The 27,554-nt window shown below is 36.6% G+C and overlaps 1 protein-coding gene across 2 annotated transcripts in view; it reads right to left on the reverse strand.

Annotated features, from left to right (window-relative positions):
* Positions 1-27,554, reverse strand: part of LOC145681016 (uncharacterized) — a 149,328-nt gene that overhangs the window by 99,491 nt on the left and 22,283 nt on the right. For both annotated transcript variants that reach the window (XM_081752296.1, XM_081752295.1), the window contains exons 2-4: positions 23,227-23,381; positions 15,090-15,380; positions 8,475-9,358 (exon numbers count right to left, since the gene is read on the reverse strand). In XM_081752296.1, the coding sequence (XP_081608422.1) occupies positions 8,475-9,358; positions 15,090-15,380; positions 23,227-23,381 (1,330 nt within the window). The remainder of the gene's footprint in view (positions 1-8,474; positions 9,359-15,089; positions 15,381-23,226; positions 23,382-27,554) is intronic.

The following is a 27,554-nucleotide window of genomic DNA, read 5'->3' on the forward strand; positions in this document are numbered from 1 at the left end:
TGCTGGAAATCAGCATAGTGTCCATGTGTCCTTCAAGTTCAGCCAGTGCCGTGCCATGGAAAATCAGCGCTCGGGGTGAGAGTATACGACGGCGCCCTCATACATATATTAAAAGTAATTTTTCCTCTTTTTCCTTTTTCTCCCGAATTTTGCGCCCCTTACTTCGGCGCCCGGGTCTGTCGCCCCGCTCACCACCTCACGTCATGGTACTGAGTTTAGCAGTGAAAAAATCAAAAGATGACTCCAAATGAATGGGGCTGGAGAATTTGTGGTGATTGTCTTCTTCCTGTGACAACATTTGAACAACCTGATCCAGAAAATTTATTAAAGTTTATAGCATGCAACTGCCAGGCGAACTGCGGAAACAACTGTGGGTGCAAAAGAAGAGAGCAAGATTGTTCATTTTGTGGGCAGAGTAGTGGACACGGATGTGGTAATAGCACTACTTTAATTGAAGATGCAGATGAAGGAAGTGATGATGAAGCTGTCACCAAAACCAACTTCTTTGAGAGGGAAGTTAACGAATACTGGACATTCAACTGCAAAACGCAATCGAAAAAAGTAAGTCTCATGGTATACTTAGAACTTTTGTTTAAGTTCATTTATCATCGCAAGTCTTTTTGCGGTGCCATATACACTAATCAGCAGTTGAATTAGAGACACCAGGACAGTTGCAGAAACCGCCTTGCAGAGGCTTCACCAGTGCATGTGAATGAAATGCATCGCAAAGGTGCTGCTGCCGTGTACTTCTTCTCTCGATATTCGTGTCAGTGCAGTGTGTGATGGACAAGACGAAAGACCTGAGTGCATTTGACCGTGGTCAAATCACAGGTGCCAGACGGTTGGGCGACTCGATTTCGGAAGTGGCTGCAGCACTCGAATATTCAAAGGCAACTGTGTTAAGGGTGTATCGTAGGTAAAACCGAAGCCACACGAGCAAACTATCGCGGTCAGGGGAGTGTCGACGACAGGGGTGGACGCCGAGTGGCCCGCATCGTAACAGCCGATAGACGGTCCATAGTGCGTCAAATCGCGGAGAGGTTCAATGCAAGACGACAACGCTGTGTCAACAGCCACACAACTCGCAATCACTTGCTCTGCATGGGGTACAGAAGCCATCGACCCACGCGAAAATCCCTTCTAACAACACAACACAGCAAACAACAGGGTAAAGGTACACTATCTCTGGATCGTGGAAATGTGGAAAAAGTTGCCTGAACAGTTTCACATTGGTACATACCGATGAGCCGGTAAGGGTGCGTCGCCAACCGCAAGAGGAAATGAATCCATAGTGACAAAGCAAGGAACTGTGCAGGCCGGTTGTGATGGTATTCTCATCTGGGGCATGTTTAGCTGGACTAAAATGGGTCTCCTTACACGTGTAACACAGTCCCTCATAGGTAAACGCTATCGCGATATTCTGGACGACCATGTCATGCCATTTGCTCAGCTGCTACATCTTGCCTCATCTTGCAGCAGGACAATGGGCCGGCTCACCGCTCTAGGATGGCAGCAAACTGGTTTGATGAGGACTCCTCTGATCTGATAACACTTCCTTGGCAACGCGGTCATCGGACCTCAATCCGATCTAACACATCTGGGACACCATGGAATGACGCCTTTGGCTGTGGTCCCTCTTCCAACTAACCTGCAAGCTCAGTGAAAGACTTTGCAACAGATAAGGATTGAGATTCTACAACAACACTTCAGGTACTTCGTGGAGTCCTTGCCGCGGCGGGTAACTGTCGTTATCAAAGCGAAAGGTGGTGTAACACGCTATTAGGCAGGTGTCTATAATTCAACTAGTGATCAGTGTATATTGTCTTCTTTTTTATAACTAAAATACTTTTAAGTTTAGCAGTTTAATAGATACTCAGAAGAATCTAAGCACAATTATAAAAGCTAGTACGTATAGTGAAATAGTTAGAATCATGAAACGGTATATGATGGTATTTGCTGTAAACTGGATACAAAATTCACCTCAAATAATTTCAGTAAGTATATTTTCCTTCATTTTTAATAATTAATCCCTTGTTTAAATCACCATTTCTATTTTTTCCTAAATTTATATTTTCAAGCGCTAACAGATAAAAGTTTAAGGTGCACTGAATTTTTGGTAATCCGCAGACATGTATCCCGGAGATCCGGATGGTCCGGAACCCCTCTTCGAAACCAGAAATAACACATAAGCCTACATACAGAATGTTCGTGCGAAAGTGTTCTTTCAGGGTTCTTGCTCACCCCCTGGCGACATCACTGTTTACTAACTATTTATTAAACTAGCCGAACTTCCAAATTTGTTGATACTTACCGGAAATTGCAATGAAAAGCTGTCTCAAATCACTAAATAGTCACTCTTTTTCTGCATGTTAAATGATTCATTCATATGTTTCTACAGAAATTGTGCGCAGTCCGATAACGTTTAAAGCTTCATTACACATACCCGACATTGTATATATTGACAATATATACATCGTTTTAAAGCTTACGAAATTTCCAACAACTTTTATTCGAACATTTTTTTATATTTCTACTCTGTTAAGTTGTATGAGGCAATGAAAAGAATATGGCCCCGTCACATTGCCTATAATATTAGAAGTATAATAAAGAAAGAATATTCCTTCTACGTTAATTAGTTTAGGTGACAAACTAAGTGCATGTGATAAATCCAAGATGACAGACTATTTATTCAAAATGCCGAAAAACCACAACTGGATATTTTGGAATTTTCTGGAAGTTAATGAGGAAGAGATCACGAAGAAATTCCAGAAGGTCCCATCTTTTTATTCTAAATGTCTACCTCAAACCTTATAGTACGCCACTGGGGAGTCGAAGCAGCAGTCAATGCAATGGCGGCACTATGGTTTTCCTAAAGCGAAGAAATTTAAACAAACACCATTAGTTCAGAAAATCAGGCAACTTTGTTTTAGGACTAAAAGAGTGATTGTTGTGAAATTCTTGGAACCAGGGCGAACAATTACGGCAGATGTATATATATATATATATATATATATATATATATATATATATATATATATATATATATATATATATATATATATATATATATATATTTTGCCACACACGAAATAATCTGTGACGTACCATCCAAAACTAGCGGAGTGGAATGCTACGCTCTGGAATTCTTCTGGTCCTTGACAACGCCATCCACATACAGCTGCTCGTACTGTTGAAGCAATTCAAAGATTTCGATTGGAACTATTCAGTCATCCCCCTTACAGCTCCGACATGCCTCCGGCGTTTTCTTCATTGAAAAAGTGTCCTGCATCGAAACGTTTCAACGACAGTGAAATGCTCAAGACATCAGTTATGGAGTGGCTACACTCTTAGACGGCAGATTTTTACACAGAGAATAAACGGAAGCTTGTGCCACGCTACCAGAAATGTCTGGAGGTTCGTGGTGACTATGTCGAAAAGTAACCAAGGTATATACTTTTATATCAATCACAATAAATTTCTTCTATAATTTTCTTGTATTTTTTTAAATATCGGCCTCTTTTTTTATTTACATGCGCTTCGTATATAGTAATTCTTGAACATATTTGCACGTGGAGATTTGTTCAAATACGCAGCTAAAGGATGTGTAGAGTGAGCCGAAAAGTTCAGTATCCCCTATGTTTGTACATATAAGCATTTATCCTACATGTTTCTTTACAGATAGCGATCTAAGTCTAAGTTCCTCTTATTATTTTTTTTGACTGTATTATTTTTATTTGCGTATTTTATTATTTCTACAGATAGTAGGATCTATGACCAACGAATCACCGCGTACTGTATAGGATTGGATTGTAAAGAATATTAGTGCTCATGATTAACCCCATCATGCAGACAAATGAATGACAAACATCCAAAGGAATTTTGCTGCAAAGTTTTACAAGCCTCTCCATCTAAACAAATGATTTTGCAATGAAGAAAGCTTTTATTTTAAAACAAATGGCAATGCTGCGGAGAATTTTACACCGTATTTGGAAGCGAATGATTCTGTTATACGAAATAATGACATACATATAAACACACTGGAATAAAATGTTGTCTATAGCCTCCTCAGATAACATATATATCTTGTTATCTTATTATATATTATATATTATTATTATCTTATCATATTATGTTCACTTCAGCTCATTAACACCTATATTCGTAATATACAGGGAGTAATGCAACTTTTGGCTCACCCTAAACATTTAAAAGAATCTCTGCACTCAGCTGAAGGACTCAAAAAAGATAATGTGCTAGGAACGCAATAGGATTTCCTATTTTAAAAATTTATCACGAAGAATGAAATGATTTTGATTTGATTTTAGCGCCCCGTTCAGCAGCGAGGCAATATGAGCCTTGGATCTACAGTTTAACATGGTATCCGAACCACATGAGCTTCATTCGGAAACCGAACCCCAGTCTCCCACACCAAAGGAGCGTACGCAACCGCTTAGCCTCGACTGAACTCAAAAATAAATTAAATATTTACTTTTACGTCACATGGTTATGCCATTTAGACTATAGGAGTCAGAATAATAATGAAACTTAGTATCTCGAGAAAACCCACGGGCACGATGTTGCCCACCGCATGCTCACATCGCCTGGGATCGAAACTTCTTGATATCTACCGAATTCGACAGAGACACGAATAGAGAAACCTCCAGGACAGTTAAAAAACGCCCATGCTGTGCGGAGGAACTGAGATAGGTCTTTCCTGATGATTGCCGTCCTAAAGCAACAGACCATTCGACTATACCTCAAGGGCACCATTGAGCCACAGTGGCCCACAACTTGACTTACTAGTTGCTACCATAAAACTAACATTTTTCGCTCATGTTGCTCACCAAAACTTCCAACAACTAAACGAAAGGGCGAAAGCAATATGAACGAGGATAAGTCAATATATAAAATGCAAAATGAAATATCTTCGTACTTATTCAATGTGAAATTATGTATGAATATCACTCGTAGCTCTGATCCTTTCCCCAAGTGTAGGTGTAAGTGTGGCAGTACCACTATTTATCATAGACGGCGCTAGTGATTAATGTCTCGTGCGGAGAAAAGTCATTCGAGTGTCGAGTAAGTAAGATGGTAGATCTGTTAGCTGATTTTACGCGTGTCAAGCAACGGGTCGTAATTCGATTTCTGTCGGCCCAGGGTAAATTTGCTGAGGAAGTGGAGGAGAAAATGGTACCTATTTACGGTAACAAATGTTTCTCCAGGAAATCTGTTTACAATTAGGTGGAACGTTTCAAGCGAAATCAAACTGGCAGCAGTGATAGTTATCATCTTAGTAGTCCGACAGAATTTCACTGTGACACTACCCTGAGGCAAGTAGAATATATGATCCGGATCGACTTCTGACTATTGACGAAATGGTTTTACAGTTAAATTGCTCACGTGGAACAGCGTACACCATTGTGCTTGGCAAAGTGAATATTCACGAAGTGTGCGAGCGATGGGTTCCTCGTCAGCTCACTGACTAATAAATAGAAACCAGAATGGCATGTAATTACAGCATCTCATGAGATACGCAAGAGAGAATAGTGAGTTTCTGAACCACATCGTCACTGGTGACGAAATCATCAGTTTGAACTAGGAACAAAGCACGCCAGTATGGAGTGGAAACATCCCTTATAAGCCAAAACGAAGTTTAACGTAAGGTCACCAAGTTAGGACGGGATGTGGTAGTTGCCTTCTTTTGAGACACTTAAAGTGTAACTGATGGACTTTCTACTCCCAGGCCACTGCAGCCACGTATCGCCGACCCCTAACGAAGTTACAGTCAACCGTTCGCAGCATACGTCAAGGTGTTCTGTTGGATGACAGTGCTCGTTTATACAGTGCCAGTACGGTCCTTAAATTGGGAACGATTGCAACATCTGCCATACAGTCCGGATTTGGCACCATTAGACTTCCCAACTCTTCAGACCACTGAAGAATCCCTGGCTGGTCACCGGTTCTAGGATATGGCAGAGGTCCGTAATGAGGTTATCAGGAGGCTGGCTTTGAGGGACTCGTGAAACGCTTGGAACAAATGCCTAAATTTACATGGTGATTACATGGAGAAAAAAAAAACTTTCACTAGGTAACTCTTTGTACTTTTCTTTCTATACAATTTTGCAACTTTTATATTGAGTTATCTTCGTAAAATGAGAATAATTCTGTTCTTTTTAATTCTTTTTTGTATTACTTGGGAAGAGTTGTGACAGTCGAAAACTTTCACTCTATTCTTTTTTTCCACAGATTTCTTTTCTCAGCTGAAATGTATGAGTATACCTTACAAGTATAATACTATATTAGACTTCATGAGAGATAATGTATATGCAGTGACAAATATTAATCCACTTCGTAGGTAAACTCATGAAAAAGAAGAAAAATGAAAAACAATCAGAGTGGAGAGATTACCATAGAACAATTTTCTGCATTTGGATGTAGAATTACCGAATTCAATTATCAGAGTATTGAATTAAAATGTACAAATTAATTATCTGAATGCTAACGAAGTCACTCACAAGCTTTCTTCAAACACAAAAGGTTTAGCTTTTAAATTTCGTATCTTATCTTACATGAATCCTTCTATGTGATGAAAAGATGTTAAAAACATATTCATGAGCAAAAACAAATATATAAAAAGGAAGCTTTTGTTGAGATTTTTCACAATTGTATATACAGTGGCGTATTTAGGATTTTGTTTCGGGGAGCTATGCACAACACGAGGAAGCAAGGGGGGGATTACCCACCAGAGTTTGAGATTTAAATATATTTTAGTCGCTTGTCCTGCAAACACAGGTTGAAATTTTGTAATCTCATTTCAACTAAACTGATTTCGTTAGAAAAAAATGGAAATATTCAGTTTTATCTGTGTACTTTTTTTTACCTGAAAGGAAATGTTGAGACTAGTTGAAGCTGAAATATACTGATTGCAGTTTTAATGGCAAGAATTGCATGCTGGTGAATCTTATGTGATATGATACACACAAAAATTTAGCACTGAATCTAATCCTTTATGCTATTCATAGAAGAAAAAGGAAGCATCCTCTTGGCCTACCTAATTTCCCAGCTTACTTATTCTCCCATCTTGATTTTCTTTAATTCAAACATTTATCTTTCTTTATGACTAAACGATGTAAATATTTTTTGCTAAATAACTAAAGTCCCGTTATGTTGATATCCGTGCAAGTTGGTGTGAACACGTTTTGCTTATCAGCTCCTCTTAGTTTTGGTGTTACTGATGACGGCCGACTTGAATCACAACTAACAACGGTTGAAAGTATGATAGGACAAATGAAAGAAAGCAACACTTAAGAAAAAGAAACAGAAGAGTAGAACGGACGAAAAAAAAAAAAAAGAATGCAGATCTTGCATAAGATGAAATTTGACAAATACAATATTATTTCTAAACAAAGAGTATAAGAAAATGGAAGTCAATGAAATTCTTGGAAATGGTAAGAAGGATTATTGTTAAACATGGAATGAGAAAAACTAATAAATTTATCTCAGAGGGCTTGAGCCTGATATACCCCTAAATACGCCAGTGTATATTATTATTATTATTATTATTATTATTATTATTATTATTATTATTATTATTATTATTATTATTATTATTATTATTATTATTATTGAAATTCTGATTCTTGATAATTTCTTTTACTTTCAAGCTATCGGCTTTCCCCTTATGCCTTCTTCGCGGAGGATAAAGAAAAAGGATGAAAAGTAATAAAAGATCAAGGACGTATAAAAGAATGGACTCATCAGGTTAGAACAATGCAGAAACACCTTGTTGACCGCTGCCAACACCACATCAAACGATAGTGCAGCATACATTGAATTTTTGAGTGTAACTGGTAGCAATCATCCACAAAGTGTTCCTGCACTGCTCTACGCTGGTGAGTCCGTTCCTCTATATTACTTTGACGTTTCTATTACTTTTACATCTGTTTTCGTACTGCGTAAGCAAGACTCCAGGGAATGCCAAAAGGTTGGAAGTGATTATAGGCAGGGATAAAAATGGATCTGAAAAAGTAGGGGACGGTAGGAAGCGGCATGACGTCACGCCGTCCCCCTGTCTATCTTTGCCCATTTTAACCATTTTAGGAACTGGGGGACGCCGTACATATTTTTTCGAGGTCGGGGAACGCTATCTCCTCGCATTTCCTTTCACTTTTACCCCCTGGTTATAGGTATAAGTAAGATTATAACTCGTATTTGAGGAAAGCTTGCAAGGTAAGATTTTTCTTTCTTCTTTTTCTTAACTTTGTTTTTCTACGTAATAATACTGCTAACAATTATCTCCTTTTGCAAATAATATTTTGGGAACCAGTTTGGTTTTTTATGTCCAAAGCTGAAGGTTCAATTTAACCTGTTTACTTGTCCGTACAACCTACTTTCTATCTCTTTGGTGAAGTCTAATAGTACGACAGCGGGATATTTTTGCTTAATCCTACAAATATTGTAAATAGAAACATTACCGATGTTCTACTTCTTTCTTCTGGTGCTCTAATTCCTGAGTGGTTTTCGTACTTGATTTAAGAGCTTTCTGAAGATCAGTAAGCTTCCTCTCTACGTTTTGGTCTTTAAGTTTAACTTGGGATTCAAGCGACTTTACGTGACTCAGCATAGTTGACATTTTAGTATCTTCATTAGTAAGTTTGAGCTCTAGATCTTTCAATTTTTGACGGGTAAGTTTCAGTTGAGTATCAGCTTGCACCTTCTTGTCCTTCAATGAGTTTACTTTGTCTCTTTCGGCTTGTAATTCATCTCCAAACTTTTTAAGTTTTATACTCATATCATTATTTTCACTTATAATATTATTCAATTTCACTTCAAGGTTCTTTTTGTCAGCCATCATCTTAGCGTGGTCTTTTTCATAAACTTCTTTCTCTTGACGGAAAGCCTGCCAATCGACAACAAGAGATCGCATACTATTCTCCAGTTTTTTAATGTTCTGAATACACAAATCCCTAAGCTTGTCTAATTTCTGTATTGCAATCGTATCTTCATTATAAAATTTTGTAATAATACTATGTTCTGGCATTTGATTCAATTCTACGCTTTCAAGTAAATGCTTCCACAGATCTTCACGATCGGGAGTATTACAGTTGAATACTTGAAGGATGTTTTCTGTGATATCGACCAAATCTCGTTTTACACTCTCGGCTTTCTCAACCGCTGCTGCACTGAATGTCTCTTCTTCAATTGATGCATCGTCCTTCTTATTAGAGTTCTTGGGTCCACCATGATGTAAAGTTTCCAGTCTTAATAGGTCTTGTTGTGTCCCTAAACTCTTTCCTGTAAGATTCTGATACTTCTCTCGCAACTCATTTATGTTCGTCAGCAAAGTGTTATAGTTTTTCTGAAATGATAAATTAATCCAAAATGCTATAATCATCTGTATAAACAGTAACATTAACTATTTTTAAGATATTTAAAAGATCTTAAACATTTGAATCTAATATTATTTAGAAATTACTTGAAAATACTCTTTTGTGTACAGCGATCTAAAAGTACGTAATAAACAACATCTTAAATCAGTAGCCTTTAACTTGAAATAGGAGGTTGTAAGGTGTGCTCGGAAATGATTTGGACTTAGGACTATTATTTTAAAGAAGTAGAAGATATGAACAATATGTGGTTTGTATTTGCATTATAAAATGAATTTGTAGTTTCTAAATGTAGCAAAATAAATCATGTGGTTAAACTTCAGCATTGGTGTTGACACGTGTAAATAGTGTGATTGATAGTGACTACAAGTTATTTCAAGTAATTAAAAAAATAATAAAAATGTAAAGGGCAACATGTCTTTTAAAACACGGGAAGCATCTACTTAAATTTAGGCAGTATCTATAGCTTTGAAGGTACTACAAAATGCACAAGTAAAACATTTTACTATCAGAAATCACCTAATATTTTCAGCTGTTGAGCTGTTGACCAAAAGACTTGTATCTCATCATTAAAGAACATTAAAGTGATTCTATGGGGTAGAGACAATGCAGGGATTTAGCCCCTCAGTTAATTTATATTATAAAATATTACAAAACTGTATTTGTATCTTACAAAGAAAATATATCAGAATCTTCCTTATAACAAGTGAGGTGAAGGAAGGAAAAGTTCTACACGGGAACCTTTTAGCCCATAGCAGCCTCCACGGCGTCTGTAGCGGCTTCAGGATACGGAACTTTGGTAAACCCCTTAGCTCATGGCAGACTCCAGAGGTTTAGGTTGTGGTTAGGAATCCTCTTAGCTCATGGGAGCCTCCAGAGATATAGGCAAGGTAATACTCCTTCGTCCAGGGCGACCTCTGGAGCAGGTGTAGGTTAAGCAATCAGTGATCAACTGATACTTCTTTCCTCTTCCGAGTCCATTTTTATAGGTGATTTCTGGGTGCCTCGTTTCTCCTTGGGTTCCGGCGTGCTGGCTTCGTGTCTTCCTGATTACTTTATGTGTATCGTCTGCTGTATTAATGTTTGTAAACAATAGCACATGTTATATGGATAACATATGCTCGAACTGAAAGGTGGGGATCCTTAGAGTAAACCAGTTTTGCCCCCAAAATGACATTTGTATTATGATATAATTACACTTCGTGCGTAGTGATAACATTATCGTGCAACCTTGGCTAGTGCATTTGTTATTCTTTTATCAACAGTAGAGGCTCAGATTTATTGTAGTATGCTGAGTTTGTTGTGTTCAAGCTTGTGTTCCGTTCTGTGACATTGGAAATCGCAATGGCACATAAGTACACAATGTTTGTTGTGTACTTATGTGCCATTGCGATTTCCAATGTCACAGGTACGGTGCCAAAGGCTTCAGGTATGGTGGAAACACGAATACAACCAAGGTTCTGAAAGATTCTCTTACTAAGTTTTCTAATGTGCTTTCACCAATATGACAATAGCTGTGGAAACTGAACAAGAAATTTGAAACAACGATAACTACTGCCGATGCACCGAGAGCTGGAACTGTTTGTACGGAAGAAAACAACAGTTGGTCACCGAAACATTTGTAAAAACTTGAAGTTGACAAGACAAGCAGAAAGGCAATGGCAAATAAACTGTTGAAGTAAGCAGAAAATCTTACATGATTTGTGCAATTACGCTTGAATTTTGTGTATATTTAAAATAACTTGTATGTAGTAAAGGAAGTATCCTACTAAAGTAGTAGAAAAATCTACATCCCCAGCTGAAAGACAGGATAATTTTCATAAAAATAGAAAATCAAAACTAAACACAAATTCAAGTAATTTGGGTAAGAATGGAATAAAATTCATTAATAATAATAATAATAATAATAATAATAATAATAATAATAATAATAATAATAATAATAATAATAATAATAATAATAATAATAATAATAATAAAATACACAATAACTCTTGCCGACATGTAATTCAAGAATTAAAAAAAATTCCTCTCAGCACAAGAGCAATAGTAGTTTTAAAACGATCGAAGATTAAATGAAATTAGAAGAAAGGTTTAGAATCCATTTTGCAAATAAAACAAACTTCATTTTGTTGACTTTAGTTAATAATTATCAGTCTCCTAAACTAACTTTTTACTTGTTTTATATATTTAGTCGATTTGCTAAAATGTGTTAAATTTCTCCGAGACATAATCTTATACAATACGCTACTGAAGACGTCTGTAGCTCAATACACGAAAATACTATGATAGTTTGAGATATTAATTGATACTATGTGATTAAACAATAGAATAACTGATACTATAGGCCAGTCATATGAAATAACTCAAATAGAATTTAAAAAGATGTAGAAAGATCATAGGAAAATAATAGGCATGAATACAGTAGCTCTCAGTAGCCTTTTGTAGACAAATATTCGAACAGCAATGACGTGATGACGTCAAGAAGATGATATTGTCCAACCGTGAGCGCAAATTCATGTGATAATAAGACTATAAAAGAAATTTCCAGTTACCTAAGTGACAAAGTCAATGTCTAATGCGGGCCGGCTTCTAAAAACAATATACGTTCATCAAACGCAGCCTCGAAAGCACATACAGTCATTAGATTAATAAGAAAATTTGAAAAATATTAGTACTTTCAGTCGAAAATATCAGGATATGTGAAATCTCACGTAGTAAGTTACACACATATTTAGACTTTTTGGTTTTAGGCTATTGATATGTCTTTTGTGCTAAAGTCGTCAAGTCCATGTTGGATATTGAGAGTGGCACAAAGTGCTTTTAAATGTTACACACATTTTGTTGAGAAGTTGAAGGTAGCATATAGCATGTGAAAATAAAAAGATAAATGGATGTTTCAGATAAGAGTCATAAAAGATTATAAAAGTTAATTAAGAAGATTAAGATTATGATGTAAGTTAGATAGTTTTTTGAGATACGATTGATGTGAAGACTCGAGATGATAGAAACGGCTCAGATATAGAATAAAGAGGTCAAATAACGATATTGTGTTTTTAGTAATAGAGTAATTCTGGACGTGACAGTAATAGTCACACACTTTATGTAACATTAGATATCTAACATTGGCGCAGTCGTTTTTGGAAGAAATCTACGTTACCACAATGTCATCAATTCCTACTTTTCCACCCCTCAACATTGAATCAGACCGTTTACAATCATACTTAGATCGGTTTGAGCATTTATGCATAGCAGGACAAATATCTGAGGAGAGAAAAGTGTCAACTTTGTTTACAGTGATGGCTACAGAAGCATATGCACAGCTGTGCAATATCTGTTGGCCAGTTTCACCTGCAGAAAAATCGTACACAGAAATCAAGGAAGCAATGAAAGGATATTATGCCACTAAAGTAAATGTGATTTCGGAACATTATCGATTTCACACGATGAAGCAAAAACTGTACCAACCAATAACTAGTTTTGTTTTAGACCTGAAAACGCAATTCTCGTACTGTGAATATACATGTTGTTTGGAAGAGAATTTACGAGATCAGTTTGTCTTTGGTGTGGCGGATGAAGGGACAAGGCGTAAACTATTAAACACCAGAGATTTGACTTTTCAAAAAGCTACTCAAATTGCACTAACGATGGAAAGCACAGAACAGCAATTGCGTTTATTCAAGCCTGACACTGACCATAATGTGAATACAATTCAAACCGTGATAAGTCGTTTTTCAAACTTCACAGATAAACGGGCATCTAGTTCCAGTTCATCATCACCTAGAGCATCTCCGAAATCCAAGTGAAGTTGTAACTATTGCAGATTAACATATAAGAAAGGAACTTGTCCTGCTTGGGGAAGACTTGTCTCAAATGCAGAAGAAACAACCATTTCGCATTAGCATGCCAATACAACAGTTTTGTGACACAAGAAATTAAACAGCAAGCTCTTACAATAGATGAAATGCAGTCACAGAATAATAACGACAGTCAACCAGAACAGAAAGAGTTGATCAATTTGGCCAGATTAATGCATTTAGACACCTTATCTTGTGGAAAGGAAGAAGAAATATCATTACACGATACGGGTACAGACAATGGTTAAGCTGACATTTTATTTTATGATCAAAGTGAAAAGAAAATGACAAAGTGCAAGAAAGACACAGACGAGTCAAATGTGGGATGTGAGCAATTGTCTACTTCTGATTCCATGGAAGAAAAACAAGTATGTAACCCATTGATGGGAACAATTGAAACTCCTCAAGTTACGATTGTTCCTCCTCCTCCAAAACGATTTAAACTGGTATTCACAAAGTGGTTTGTCAACCGAAGAAGAAAAAGAAGTGAACGAGGGAATGCTAAGAGTGGTACTAGGCCGAAGCAAGTCGATGAAAATAGAGGTTATACGGTGCCGAAGACTATCACAGTGCCTAAACACATGCAAGATCGAGAGCAAATTATTTCACGGCTTATAGAGAACCAAAATGCAATGCAAGCGCAGATCAATTTTTTGATGGCCAGATTGAATCAGCAGAAGTTCGTGGATTGGCAGTATAGCGAATCTAGTTCTGGTTGATAGAACGTAAATATTAAAAACGTGTTGTTTCATTTATTTTGTCATAGCTTTGATTTTGTAAAGGGAGAATGTTGGATATTGAGAGTGGCACAAAGTACTTTTAAATGTTACACACACTGATGAGAAGTTGAAGGTAGCATATAGCATGTGAAAACAAAAAGATAAATGGATGTTTCAGACAAGAGTCATGGAAGATTATAAAAGTTAATCAAGAAGATTAAGATTATGATGTAAGTTAGATAATTTTTTTGAGATACGATTGATGTGAAGACTCGAGATTATAGGAACGGCTCAGATATAGAATAAAGAAGTCAAATAACGATATTGTGTTTTTAGTAATAGAGTAATTCTGGACGTGACAATAATAGTCACACACTTTATATAACATTAGATATCTAACTGTCCGTAGGTAACTCGAATGAACAGACATGATGAAAAACTATGCAAAGAACACCTTTCGATAGAGACTCAGTTGCAACAATAGACCAGTCAATAATGATGTCTTATTATTTCTTGCATGCTTCTTGTGAACAATAAAGATACGAAATCAACATTTAACTTTAACATGTTTATGTTATAGTTAAATGGCAATAAATTCTAATATCTGTCTTCTTGAAACTGTTGTAAGAATTTTTCTTTATAGAGATTGGTAGTTGCTTCCCCCCATCCCTAGATATGCATTTTAGCAAATTTTTCTAGAATTTTTAATTGGTCTGTAGACGTGTACCAATCAGTAATATTTTTGCTATCTTCATACTTGAAAAATATCGAGTTATCGATCAATATATGAAAACATCATACAGCCCTAATGACTAGTATCTTAAGATGTCCTTCTCAAGGTGTGCTACACTATGTAAAAATAAATATATATAGATTATTATTGACCTCTGCTAGGTAGAGAAGAACCTACCTGTTCTTATCTTATATAATGTAGTGATTAACAGTTTTAAAAATTATAATTCTCTCATTTTAATAATAAAAAATGTAAATCTTATCCTATTTTAAGTATGCTTTGTTGAACTGCTTAGAGAGAAGAAGGAAAATATTAGGTTAAATTTTATAACCAAAATGTATCTTCATGATAGTTTGTATGAAACAAAAAAATACTGTACACGCATAAAACTTACCTGCTTCTCGTCTATCTCCTTATTCGTCTGTTCTAATTTCTTCAGTTTAAATTGGAACTGACCTTCAATGGTTTTCACTTGAGCTTCCAACGTGATTTTTTTCATAGGGGAAAGGCCGACTCTTCTGCTAGTAATGGAGGTGGAGGACGAAGATGAAATTCTGCTAGAGCTTAAAGTTCTGGCTTCTCTAGGTTTGCGTGTCACCTTGTCTTGCTGAGAAGGAGGCTGACTTTTTGTAAGAGCAGGCTTGGGCTGCTCAGGTGCAGGTTTAGGTGTAGAGACTTCATTTTTCTGAAATGAAATAGAATAGTAGAGACACTATTAAGAATGTGTTCTCGATAAATGAAATTGTTTCACAAGTAATGGTGGTTGTCACTGTTAATAGTATGTTTGTCACTATCAGAAGAAAAGAAATAGTCATGGATACAATCCGCTAGTTAATATTGTGTTTTCTTGACGTATTCAGCAATGATACGGCTGATTCCGAATATCGGATATCGTCAGAGTTTCATTGTGATTATATATATATTAGGGTGGACCGAAAAAAAACTTTTTTTTTTTTTTGGAATTTCGATTGGCCGGGTTGCAGAAAAGTTGCCTCGTGTTAGTGGTAGTCAACACACAAAATTTGGGTTTTTTTGGTCAACCCCTTCCTTTGCCTCATTTGACTTGAACATTTTTATAGCTGCGACAATGCAACCCGCACAACACTGCGGAGAAAATTATACTGCCCAGCTATAACTTTTGGTTCTTTTTCACACTGAAATATTCTGAGGCTGAAAATAAAAAGGAAGATAAAATTGAGATGCAATATTATTCCTATGTGGTTAAAAATTATAATCAATTAGACGAAGAAATTGTTGATATTTTCAAATATGAATATAGGTCATGAAAAATTGTTGATAAACCTTCCCTTGCAGTTCTTATCTCGTCTTGGCACATACACTCTGAAACTCCCCAGCACCCACCACGAGGAGTTGGCTGCAAATCGAGTTCCACCCGGCTACCCACTTGCTTCCTTTTTTTTTTTTTTTTTTTTTTTTTTTAGCTCATTTACATTTGATAGTTCTGCTGGGAGTCCAACTTTGCATTTTTTTCGAGGTTCTAATTTTGCCCTGATAAAGCTATCTCTTCGACCCGCTCCACACACTAATGTTGACACTTCTGTAACTACTTTTATCATCCTCTTCACTGCTTGCGTTTGCAACGAAAACATCTAATTTCCTCTTGCGTTTGCAACGAAAACATCTAATTTCCTCTTGCGTTTGCAACGAAAACATCTAATTTCCTCTTGCGTTTGGCACGAAAACCTCTAATTTCCTCAGAAGCTGTAGCGGTCGTTCTAATATTTTCTTCTATCTGGCTCGAAGAAAGTTCTCTTGTTAAAGGTGGCTCGGTGACGTCCGTTGAGAAGCAATTGATCATCTCATGATATTTACTTGCGTCTAAGTTTACTTTCGGAACAACAAATTCACGTAGACTAATCTGTTTCTCTGTTGACACTTTTTTATTTTTCACCATACTAAAGCTCGGATGTCCTGGTTCCTGTCGGTGATCATGTCCAACAACAAGTTTTCCGGGTGGGCAAAGTAAGCGTTGGAGCTAATCACAATATACAGTATTCTTAATTCCTCTGGAAGAAAGGATGCAGATTGAGCGAGTAGCCATAAGTGTCGCGTCCCGTTGCTGAGAGAATAATTTCGCTTTATTTCAAACCAAACTTGTGCAAATACTTTGCTGACATACTGTGCAAAACAACGAAGTGCTTCATCAGAATTTTCAGTGAAAATATATAATCGGAGAATGCGAGAAGCTGTCAACCATTGGGACATGACATTTTTTGCATTCTTTTCCTTCAGAACGTCTGGTGGACACAAACCTTCTGAAACGGCTCGGCAAATGTTGAAAAGGTGTTGCTGATTGTTACTGAAATATTTTATTACCGTTCTGTCAGGTCAGACCATCAGCGAAAGACCCAGACCGCTGGACTGTGTATAAAATTATAATGTTTCCAACTTCTTATAAAACAATGCTTTACGTATTATTATTATAGTCGTGTATGTTGTAGGTAAATATATATTTTCCTTTATTGCCCAGCCGATTTCAAAATTACTTGATATCAGATTACTTGATTAAAATTTTATTTATAATATAAACAGGTATAAAAGAAATTGTTCACTATATACGTCAAAAAAGCTGCAATGTAAGGTTGACAACATATTTTTCACGCTATATATGAACATGAATTCAAACATAAAAATACAATTTTTCGTCTAATTGATTATAATTTTTAACCACATAGGAATAATATCGCATCTCTTTTATTTTGCGTTTTATTTTTAGGCTCAGAATGCTTCAGTGTGAAAAAGAACCAAAAGTTATAGCTGGGCAGTACAATTTTCTTCGTAGTGTTGTGCGGGTTGCATAGTCGCAGCTGTAAAAATATTCAAGTCGCAGAGGCAAAGGAAGGGGTTGACCAAAAAAATCCAAATTTTGTGTGTTGACTACCACTAACACGAGGCAACTTTTCCGCGACCTGGCCAATCGAAAATCAAAACCAAAAAAGCTGTGCAGCACCAGTTTCTTCGCAGTGTCGTGCGGGTTGTATAGTCGCAGCTATAAAAATGTTCAAGTCAAATGAGGCAAAGAAAGGGGTTGACAGAAAAAATCCAAATTTTGTGTGCTGACTACCACTAACACGAAGCAACTTTTCCGCAGCCCGGCCAATCGAAATTCCAAGAAAATTTTTTTTTGGCCCGCCTAATATATATACAGGGTGGTAGGTAACTCCACCGACAAACTTTGGGAGGTGATTCCTTATATGAAATGAAGGAAAAAGTTCTAATAAACATGGGACGAAAAACGTCTCCTTGCAGAGTTATGAACCGCCTAAAATTCGAAAATTTACGTTTCAAAACGCTCTGTCTTAGAAACTACAGGACCGATCCCAAGCGGTTTAAGGAATTACAAAGGAACTAGTATGCAAACTATCTAAATATTTATGTTTTACCATCCTCCATTATGGGCGAAATGAACTGTAAAAAGGAAATTGAGGTATAGGGATACTCCTTTAAGTACTAATAACGCATTCGTTTCCCCGATAACGGAGGATGGTAAAACATGGATATTTAGATAGTTCACATACTAGTTCCTGTGTAATTACTTAAACCGCTTGTTATAGGTCCTATAGTTTCTAAGGCAGAGCGTTCCGAAACGTGAATTTTCGAATTTTTGGCGGTTCATAACTCTGAAAGGAGACGTTTTTCGTCCTATATCTATTAGAACTTTTTTCTTTCATTTCATATAAGTTATCACCTCCCAAAGTTTGTCGGTGGAGTTACCTACCACCCTGTATATATATATATATATATATATATATATATATATATATATATATATATAGAGAGAGAGAGAGAGAGAGAGAGAGCAGCTTAATAATGTTTTTTTTTTTTTTTTTTTTACATCGAAGGTACGGATAAGGTTAGTAATTGTAGAAAGATAGCTAAGTAATCTAGAACGATAGTAACGTTTCGTTAAATGAGTTTATTTTATTAATACAGCTATCTTTCCGACGCTATACCTGCCGTACGGGAGCACGGTGGCTCAGACTTTGGTGTACGGGGTCCCGGCTTCGACTCCCGTGGAAGAGTCTTTGGAATTTTAACTGTCGTCGATGTTTGTGTGTTCGTGTCCCTGTCGTTATGGGTTACTGAAAAAACGAGTGAAAATATAGTGATAATTTGGTATGAGGAAGGTTCGTTAAATAAGTTAACGTTTTTTTTAGAAAAAAGGTGGTAGAGCGCTTACCTCTAGTGTATGGGGTCCCTGGTTCGGTCCCCGGTCACGTAAGTTTGTGGTGGACAACATTATGTCCGTGAGATTTTTCAGAGTACTTTTGTTTCCTCCAATTTTCTCATTCCACGAATTCTTCTTGCATCATCATTCATCGTCTCCTTTAGTTTAAAAGGGCATAATTGTGGGACGTTAAACTGAAAGATTTCATTTCATTTTTATACCCGCCGTCCTACTGTCGAATAGTTAGGCATACCAAATATGAGATACCCAATATTAGGCAAAATTTATAACTTTTTTCTATAATTTTGTGGAATTGATTCCGTGAGCAGTGGATTCGACGCACTCATTGCCTCCGACGAACATATAAATTATGTGCTGACAGTGTTATACATATATGTGTGTGATATTTGTAAGAAATAAGGTATGATTTGTAACTGTGGGTGAAATAGATAGCTATTTTGTAACTACTACAGTGTATAACGATAATACCTAGGTAATATGTAAAATATTGTAAAAATAAATAACCGTTTTGCAATGCATGTAATTTTATTGAAATGCCACGTTAAGTTCCCATCTGGCACCGAATCAACTCCACAAAATTACAGAAAAAAGTTATAAATATATATTCTATGTATATACTCTACCCGATGTTAAAATGGATTTTTTAAACTTCTCAAATCTCTTATTTTTTGAGTGTATTGCTGAAAATCACAAAGTTTAACATTACGGAACATTAAAATACATTAAATAGAATGTATGAGATAAAGCACTCATAGCAAGAATTACTGTATGCAATTTGGATAATTTTCAGTTGGTTAATTATAATCATTTTAAAGAGTACCCGATATTCAGGCGGTTTACCTAATATATTGTAAACAATTTGTATCAGCAGAATAAAAATTATTGTCAATGAACAACTTACTTTTTTTTTTATCGCCATAGAAGTTCGTTTATTTTCAAAAAATGTCCATGAAATGAAATTGGTAGTTTAACGTTTCACCGTTGTACACCGTTGTCATCCGTAAAGGAGACGGATAATTAATGACAGTGAAGGATTATTAAATAACTGGTGGAATGATGAGGTGGGAGGAAATGGGAGGACTTCAAGAAAAACCAAAAACACGACGTTGTTTACTATTTACATGGTCTGGGATGGAATCAGAGACTCCTCACACCAGAGGTGAGAGCTCTACCGCTGAGCCAGGGTGACCTCGAACTACGCATATGCAAGCATGTCCAGAGTAGTGGTAAGCACAAAACCGGTTTTTCGGTTTTTAGGAAAACCGAAACCGTTTTTTTAAACTTTAAAAAAAACTATTTTTCACCGTAACCGGTTTTCTCCAAAACCAGTTCGGTTTTTCATCGGATCCGGTTTCGGTTTTCTTCAAAACCGGTTCCGGTTTTTTCAAAATTGGTTTTATTTCTGACCAGAATAGTGTTTCGTTGCTCTCTGGAAACCGATTCCGTTTCCACAGAAATAGTTTTGTGTTTTTTCGAAAAGGGTTTTCACCGAAATCAGTTTCGGTGAAAAAACGAACAGGTTTTTGGAGAAAATCGAAACTGGTTCCGGCGAGAAACCGAACCGGTTTTGTAGAAAACCGAAATGTCGGTTTTTCGGATTTCGGTTTTTATAAAACCGGTTTTGCCCATCCTTAGTCCAGAGATGGCATTGGTCAATGAAAACTTGATCCATGACCCACCACACTTTGATCCATTCTGACCTACCATGACCCACTCTGGCCCATCACCCACCAAAACCCATCGTCATCGACTCTGACCCACGACCCATGCCCTGCTCTCCACTGACTAATGAAGTGTACACTTGTAATAAAACAAGACTGAAATTATCACTAATCGGAATTACTATTACTATCACTAGTTAAATTATCACTACGGGGTCAATCGCTCAAGGACCGCTCTGTTACAATACCGGAGGATCTGACCTTTACGATATAAAATGGTAAAGTGTTTGTCATGGGTTTTATTACGCTGAACTTCCATGTAATTATCATATATAATTATTTACTTGTTGAATTACATATGCTTTTCAGTGGAAAATAGGATGAAATTTGAAAGTCTCAAATTAGGTAAAGTAGGCCAAAGTAAAGGGGAAAAAACCCTGCAAATTTCGACTGTGTCTCGAAAGGCAAGCAAGAAATCCTATTGATATTATTACAATTACAAATGTCAGTATCCAAAAGTGCTTGAAGTGTTTTTTTATTCATTTAGATGTACTCACCTCAGGTAGGTAAATAGAAACAAATGAAAAAGAAAGGAAAATGGAGGCCTTGAAAGCAAAACGTAGACAAATTCACCATCACCAATGTTCAGAAGATATTATCTACAGTGCACCGAGTAGAGTGGGTCGTTGTGGGTCGGGGGTCAGGACGGGTCAAGGATGTTATAAAATAAAGGATCTGCCCATACGACAAAATCGTGAAGCCAAACGTCACATACTCGCCACTCATACTCTGCCCGCTCAGCTCCAATAAGATCGCAATATTTTTAGCCAACATTCATGGCGGAAATGAGAATGACCAATCAGAATCGGTTGTTGTACCGATGCTCGGTTGTCTTTCGGCTTCATTGAGGTAATAGGATGAAGATACATACGGGTAGATCCTCTATTTTATAACATCCTTGGGATGGATAGTGGTTTGCTGTGGGTCACGTCCTTGTTGATCCACGATCCACTGACCCATTCCATCTCTCAGAATGGCATTTTGTTCATCTCAGAAAGATCTATAGATTGTTTTATGTCTGATCTTTGTATATTTTTCCCGCTAAACGTTAACAATAATATAGATTTTAACAAATGGTGTAACCAGTGGCACAACCAGGATTTTATTTCGGAATGGGTAAGACTACCAAACAATAATGATTTTTTGATAATTTCACCGAAATTTGTCTGCAGTGCTGCTGTGTAAGACAGGCCAAGTTAGATTCGAGGGGGGGGGGACTTGGTCCCCCGAGCTCATATCTGGTTGCATCACTGGGTTTAACTGTATAAGAAACGAGAAGTATATTTGCGTGGCTTTTGGCTTCATGGCTTTTGCCCTTAACGGTTTCCTACTCGTGGCTATTTTCTTAAAGTCATGAGTGAGAGTCTAAATGTGAAGAAATCCTTAGATATATCTGATTCAGGAACAAAACAACCTAAGACAAACAAAATTAGGGATTATTTGAATGTATCTTTTCTTAATCTTCAACTGAAGCAAAGCAATAAGTACTCCATAATCGAAAACAATCGTATATATATTATTATACAGAGCTTTATATTTTATTTGAGATGAGAGAAAAATAATTTTATCACTCATGTTGATATTGTATAGTTTATTCCTTACTGGTTATATGACATCCTTACCTGCTTTGTTCATTAATATTAAAAATACACATAATTTGCGATGTTTCAAAAAAATCTGAATATTGTCAAAAGGTAGATCTATATTTTAAAGGATATACAGTTGTGCGGAATATGAACGAAAATATCTATTTCTTTCATTCTTTCTGTTTTTTCTTCCATGGTTGCAGAAGCTCTTTTGTATTTTTCTTTTCACTGAATTTTCAGTGTTTCATTTTAGTTTCAAGGAATCTACACTACCTTTGTTTTCATGTAGTGAATTGTGCAATTACAGAACTGTCTTTAGAAAATTCTCTACTTGTGAGTTCTATGTTCAGTGCGGGAATGGGCATCGACTTTCAAACTGGGGTTTCCTTGGTTGCCAGCAAGAGTAAGTTAGGCAACTCAACATATCGCAGGTGTCAATTTGGTTGTCCAACCATCTTTTAAGTGCCTGAAAGTTATACATCATGTCATTGTTTTTACCAGTTGTCGAAATTCAAATGGCATGTAAGAAAAAATATAAATAAAATTTACTAAACCATTTTTTGCTTTGGTGCAGATTTTGCTTACATTTCATTCTCGTTGGAAAATTCTGATGTGAGCTTCAGATGTTCCATTAGAACCTAATAGAAGCTCAGTTTGCAAAACAAAATTTATTAACTGCAGTTTTGAATATGATGTTAGTTTGGAGTAATAAAATTTCATTATTCACAGAATTATACTTCTTTTTATCGCTAAAATATGTTGAATAGGTAGTCCGAGTACTGTGTTAAATACATGAGTCAGACTGAGAGTGCAACCATTTCGATCATCCTATGGACAACGTTACCTTCTTCACATTACTTTGCGCTATAATGCAGCAGAATGCAGGGTGAGAATTCATGTCTTTCAAGACCATAAACATGGCTCACATTTCACGAAAAATGTTTTTGAATATTTCAAATAAATAGATTTCAATGCAATCTGTACAAAATAAAGTTGACTGAGTAAGGAACTTACTAGAGGACGCCGTAGATGACTTGTCACGCTTGGGCTGTGATCGGCGATTCGGCTGCGATTGGAAACGCTTGGAGATCGGCGCCGACTTTTCTCCACCGGAGTGATAGCTGCTTTAACATCTGTGGCGCTAGATTTGGATGCAGAAAGGGGACGACCTGAAAAAAAAAAAAGTACTGTGATCAGTAATGCTTTAACTGAATATACAATGCAATGTGAATTAAGACAATTTTGAAACATACATACCTATTGTACTTTCTAAGTGATTTATTTCTACTGTATGTTATTCAGTCTTTTGTTAATTAATATTTCCAGACATTTAATGCTTTTTATTAGGTTCAGTTTTGATAGCCTCGCAAGGTTTATAGTAGCACTCCAAGGACTCGTACAGAAGAGTCCAAGAAGGAAGGGCCCTGGTCTAAACGATACCACATTAAAAGAACGCGCCAAAATAGACCTGCATCATGCGGGATTGAATGAAAACTATTCATGCTAGAAATGCCCGGGTCAAAAGATGATTTCGCAACAAAAAAGTTCTAGTGGAAAGAGGGGCCCTTCAAAATGATCAGTGTTGAATAGCCTGAGATTGAAGTATCTAAAGCACTTTTAAATAAAAGAAAATATTACCTGCACATATCCTATTTTATTTGTCCACAATGGATCTTCAATATACTTCTGTATGTATACCAGCCTAACATAGAAAATGAGAATAGAATAGACTAATTATATGCATTAGAATAGTACAACCTTTGATATTAATATGTATCAAGCTTTTGGTTCTAAGTAATTTCTTTTGCCTTTTATAGGCTCTTGAAGGAGTGAGATGGCAGAAGTTGAGAAAATGGAAAAAAAAAATCGAGTACAGGTCAGTCATCAAGTATCTGCAATTAAAAAGAATGTCGGTGTCTGAGATCCACCAGGATAGGTCAATACCGTAGGTGAATTTGCCCCTTCATGTCACTATCAAAAGATGGGTGCAGGAATTCAAGCGTGGAAGGCAGAGTGTTGAAGATGAGCCGAGATCTGGAAGATCATCAAGTGCTACCACTACGGAAAACATTGGCCTGGTACTTGATATGATCATGAAAGATCGCCGATTGTCAACACGACAGATAGCAGATAGGCTGGACATATCACAGGAGCGAGCAGATCATATTCTGAAGAATGAGCTTGGTTAAAAGTTCTGCTCGATGGGTCCCACGTATTCTGACTCCCGAATAAAAACGCACTCGGTTCCTCCTATCCGTGGACAATTTGAAACTGTTAGAACGTGATGGACGATTTTCTCTGTCGATTCATCATTATGGACGAGTGCTGGGTACACCATTACCAGCCAGGAACAAAACAACAATCCAAACAATGAAAGGCAAAGGTGATCCCCTCCGCTGGCAAAGTGAAGGCCTCTGTTTTTTGGGATTCCCAAGATGTGATATTCATTGATTACCTGCAAAGGGGTCATACAACCACAGCCGAATACTATAGGGACCTTTTGAAAAAATTTCGAGTGCAAATTCAAGAAAAAAAATGCCACAAATGATGTCAAGAGGTATTCTCTACCATCATGACAATCAATAGCGGCTCGACACCATAATCTGAGGTAGTTCTGCTCAGTTTGTTTTTTGTATATTTCCCGTTTGTAGTAATTACTTATAAAATGTACACCAACCACCATAATTTTTTACCACTGTAATCGTTATAAACGCCAATTATAATTGAAATTAACAAATATATAGGCCTATACAACTTTAATGTGTCATGCAACCAAAACACTATTGTTGTAATTATTGGGTATCAGTGGCGTATTTAGGATTTTGTTTCGGGAGGAGCTATACACAGCATATAAATAAGCACTTAATTTTCCTTTTGGATGCCTACAAGTTTTAATGAATTTCGGGGGAGCTTGAGCCTGATAGCACCCCTCTAAATACGCCACTGTTGCGTGTAACAAACTAAAAATATCATATTCATATCGTGAGAAACGTACTGTTTTTCAGATACCATAAAAATTTTGGATTTACGTAATGTATACAGGCAGAAATTTTATTAATACTACTGAATTATACTGTAGATGTTTTATCGTTTCTAATGAAGTCCATCCGACGTGTCTTCTGCTGTACAAAATATTCTATTACTCTATCATGAAAGTTCGGTATGGTGGATATGAAATCACACTCGATTTATAAGGCAGTCAAAGCATTGAGTCTTTCCTTGCATATTGTGCTTCTCAAAAATGTTTTAACTATTTTTAAATTAGAGAAGTAACGCTCTGCTTCAGTTATTGTTATTGGGGTAATTAGAAGAATTTTCCAAAGTTCTATAGTTTCCTTAAAACTGTCACACAAATTGTATTTGTTCAGAAAATTTGCACAAACTCGAACATGGTATACTATTATTTTTAAAGCGCATAATTATACTGAACAACTTTATCAAAAACAAGAGAATGGCGCCTCATGTATATTACGTCGTGTGTCTTGGGTTTCTTCGGAAGTATTCGTGAGTTCTAAGCTGCTGGAAGTGCAGCTCTAGTAAATCCTATTTAACAAACAAGGAAAACGTAATACAGCGCGGCTGGTGAAGATTTTGGTTTCAATGCTAAAGCATAGGGCAATCCGTGCACAGCTCTTGCAATATTATTAAGTCTCAGAAGGTGGTTCCAGTAATTCTACGCTATGTAGCATATCCAGCAGTACAATTTCAGGACACTGTTAAACCAAATATCATCATTACATGTTATTACATGTTAAATTAAACACAATTCAACACAATTGAAAAAAAAACATTTATTCTACTGAAATAGCTGGTAGTTCTACAGTTCTGCAGCACTTACAGACAAGCCGCCCCTGATGACAATGCTCCCGGCCACACATAAGCAGTTGCCATGGCTACTATTCACGAATGCGGCTTTGAGCTCTTTCCTCATCCACCCTATTCTCCAGATCTAGCCCCATCACTTCCACTTGTTCCCTAATCTAAGGAAAGGCTATAGCAGGACAACGTTTTGCAAGCGATAATGACGTCATAACAGCCGTGGAGGAGTTTCTGTGGTCACAACCTAAGGATTTTTTCTACTGGGATAAGAGGACTGCAGCACCGTTGGAGCAGGTGTGTTGCTGTCCAACGGGATTATGTTGAAAAATAAAGGTATTACAAATCTGTACTTCTTATGGTTTCCTCAAGGCTCAAAACTTTTCAGTCACTCCTCGTATATTCTACTTCTGTTGATTTCTAAAATTTTTCCCACAGTTCAACCTTTTTCTTATAACTGCTTTTTAAAGGAACAAACCATATATCCTCTTTATCACATTTAGTTTTATTTTATTTTAGGAGATCGCGCTCTGGACGATCTGTGTCTGAGGATGTCGCTTCAAACAATAACATATATGAAACTATTCGTGTTTATCACTAGGGATGCACACAATACGAGTCGAGTCGAAATTTAAGACTATCTTAACTCGTCTCAAGAAAATGTTGTCTCGACTCGTCTCGAAATTCGATTCGAGATGTCTCGAATTTCAATACGACACAAAATATACGAGGTAAAACATATAATTAAAAATTAAAAATGTAGGAAATTTGCAACATTCTGATTAACATGCAGCAAATCCCACAAGTTATAACAAGAAGGAACTGATACTTGGATAAAACAACGGAAGTTGATGAGATCATATTTTCTTCTGGTTTTCTATCTGACTTTGAGGTAAACAAATATTTCATGCCTTGTGACATGTTGATGCTTTGGTACTCATCAGTCGCGCCTCCATTTATTTCTCACTTTTCAGATCATTGCGAAATTTAAAATTAATATTAAAATGTCTGCATATTAGCCAATCAAAATTTTACTGACATTTATCCAACACTAGGCTAATGGTTGGTATTATTGGAAATTATTGGCCAACTAACAATTTCCCGTCATTTATCCAATAGTTTGAACCTCCCACTCTTACTTGCAGGTTTACTTCTTTCGTGGAGGCTTTGCTCACAATAGAATTGATTGGCAAATGCTCAGCAACGTGCCCAGTTTCAGCGCAGGGTCAATGTTGGCAGTTGGCTGGCTTATCGTTTCCCATTGCTGGGCCTACGGTCCATGTTGCTAAGTTGAAGTAGAGAAGAAAAAAAGATCTGAAAATTAAACCATCATCTTTCTTATTATATTTTATTTATTTTGAGTTTTCTGATACATCCTGCAGTTCTGCAATTTGAGTTAATGAAGGTGATGTTAACGTAAAAATGGTAAAAGGATAATCCATAAAACTCATGCCTTAAGTAGGACTTGAAACTGCAATGGACAAGTCTTGTGATCGCCAGCCTTATGTCGCTTGTCTAATATGGAA

Source organism: Thermobia domestica, chromosome 3, assembly GCF_964235325.1.
Source record: "Thermobia domestica chromosome 3, izTheDome1.hap1.1, whole genome shotgun sequence".
In the NCBI taxonomy this organism is placed as follows: Eukaryota; Metazoa; Arthropoda; class Insecta; order Zygentoma; family Lepismatidae; genus Thermobia; species Thermobia domestica.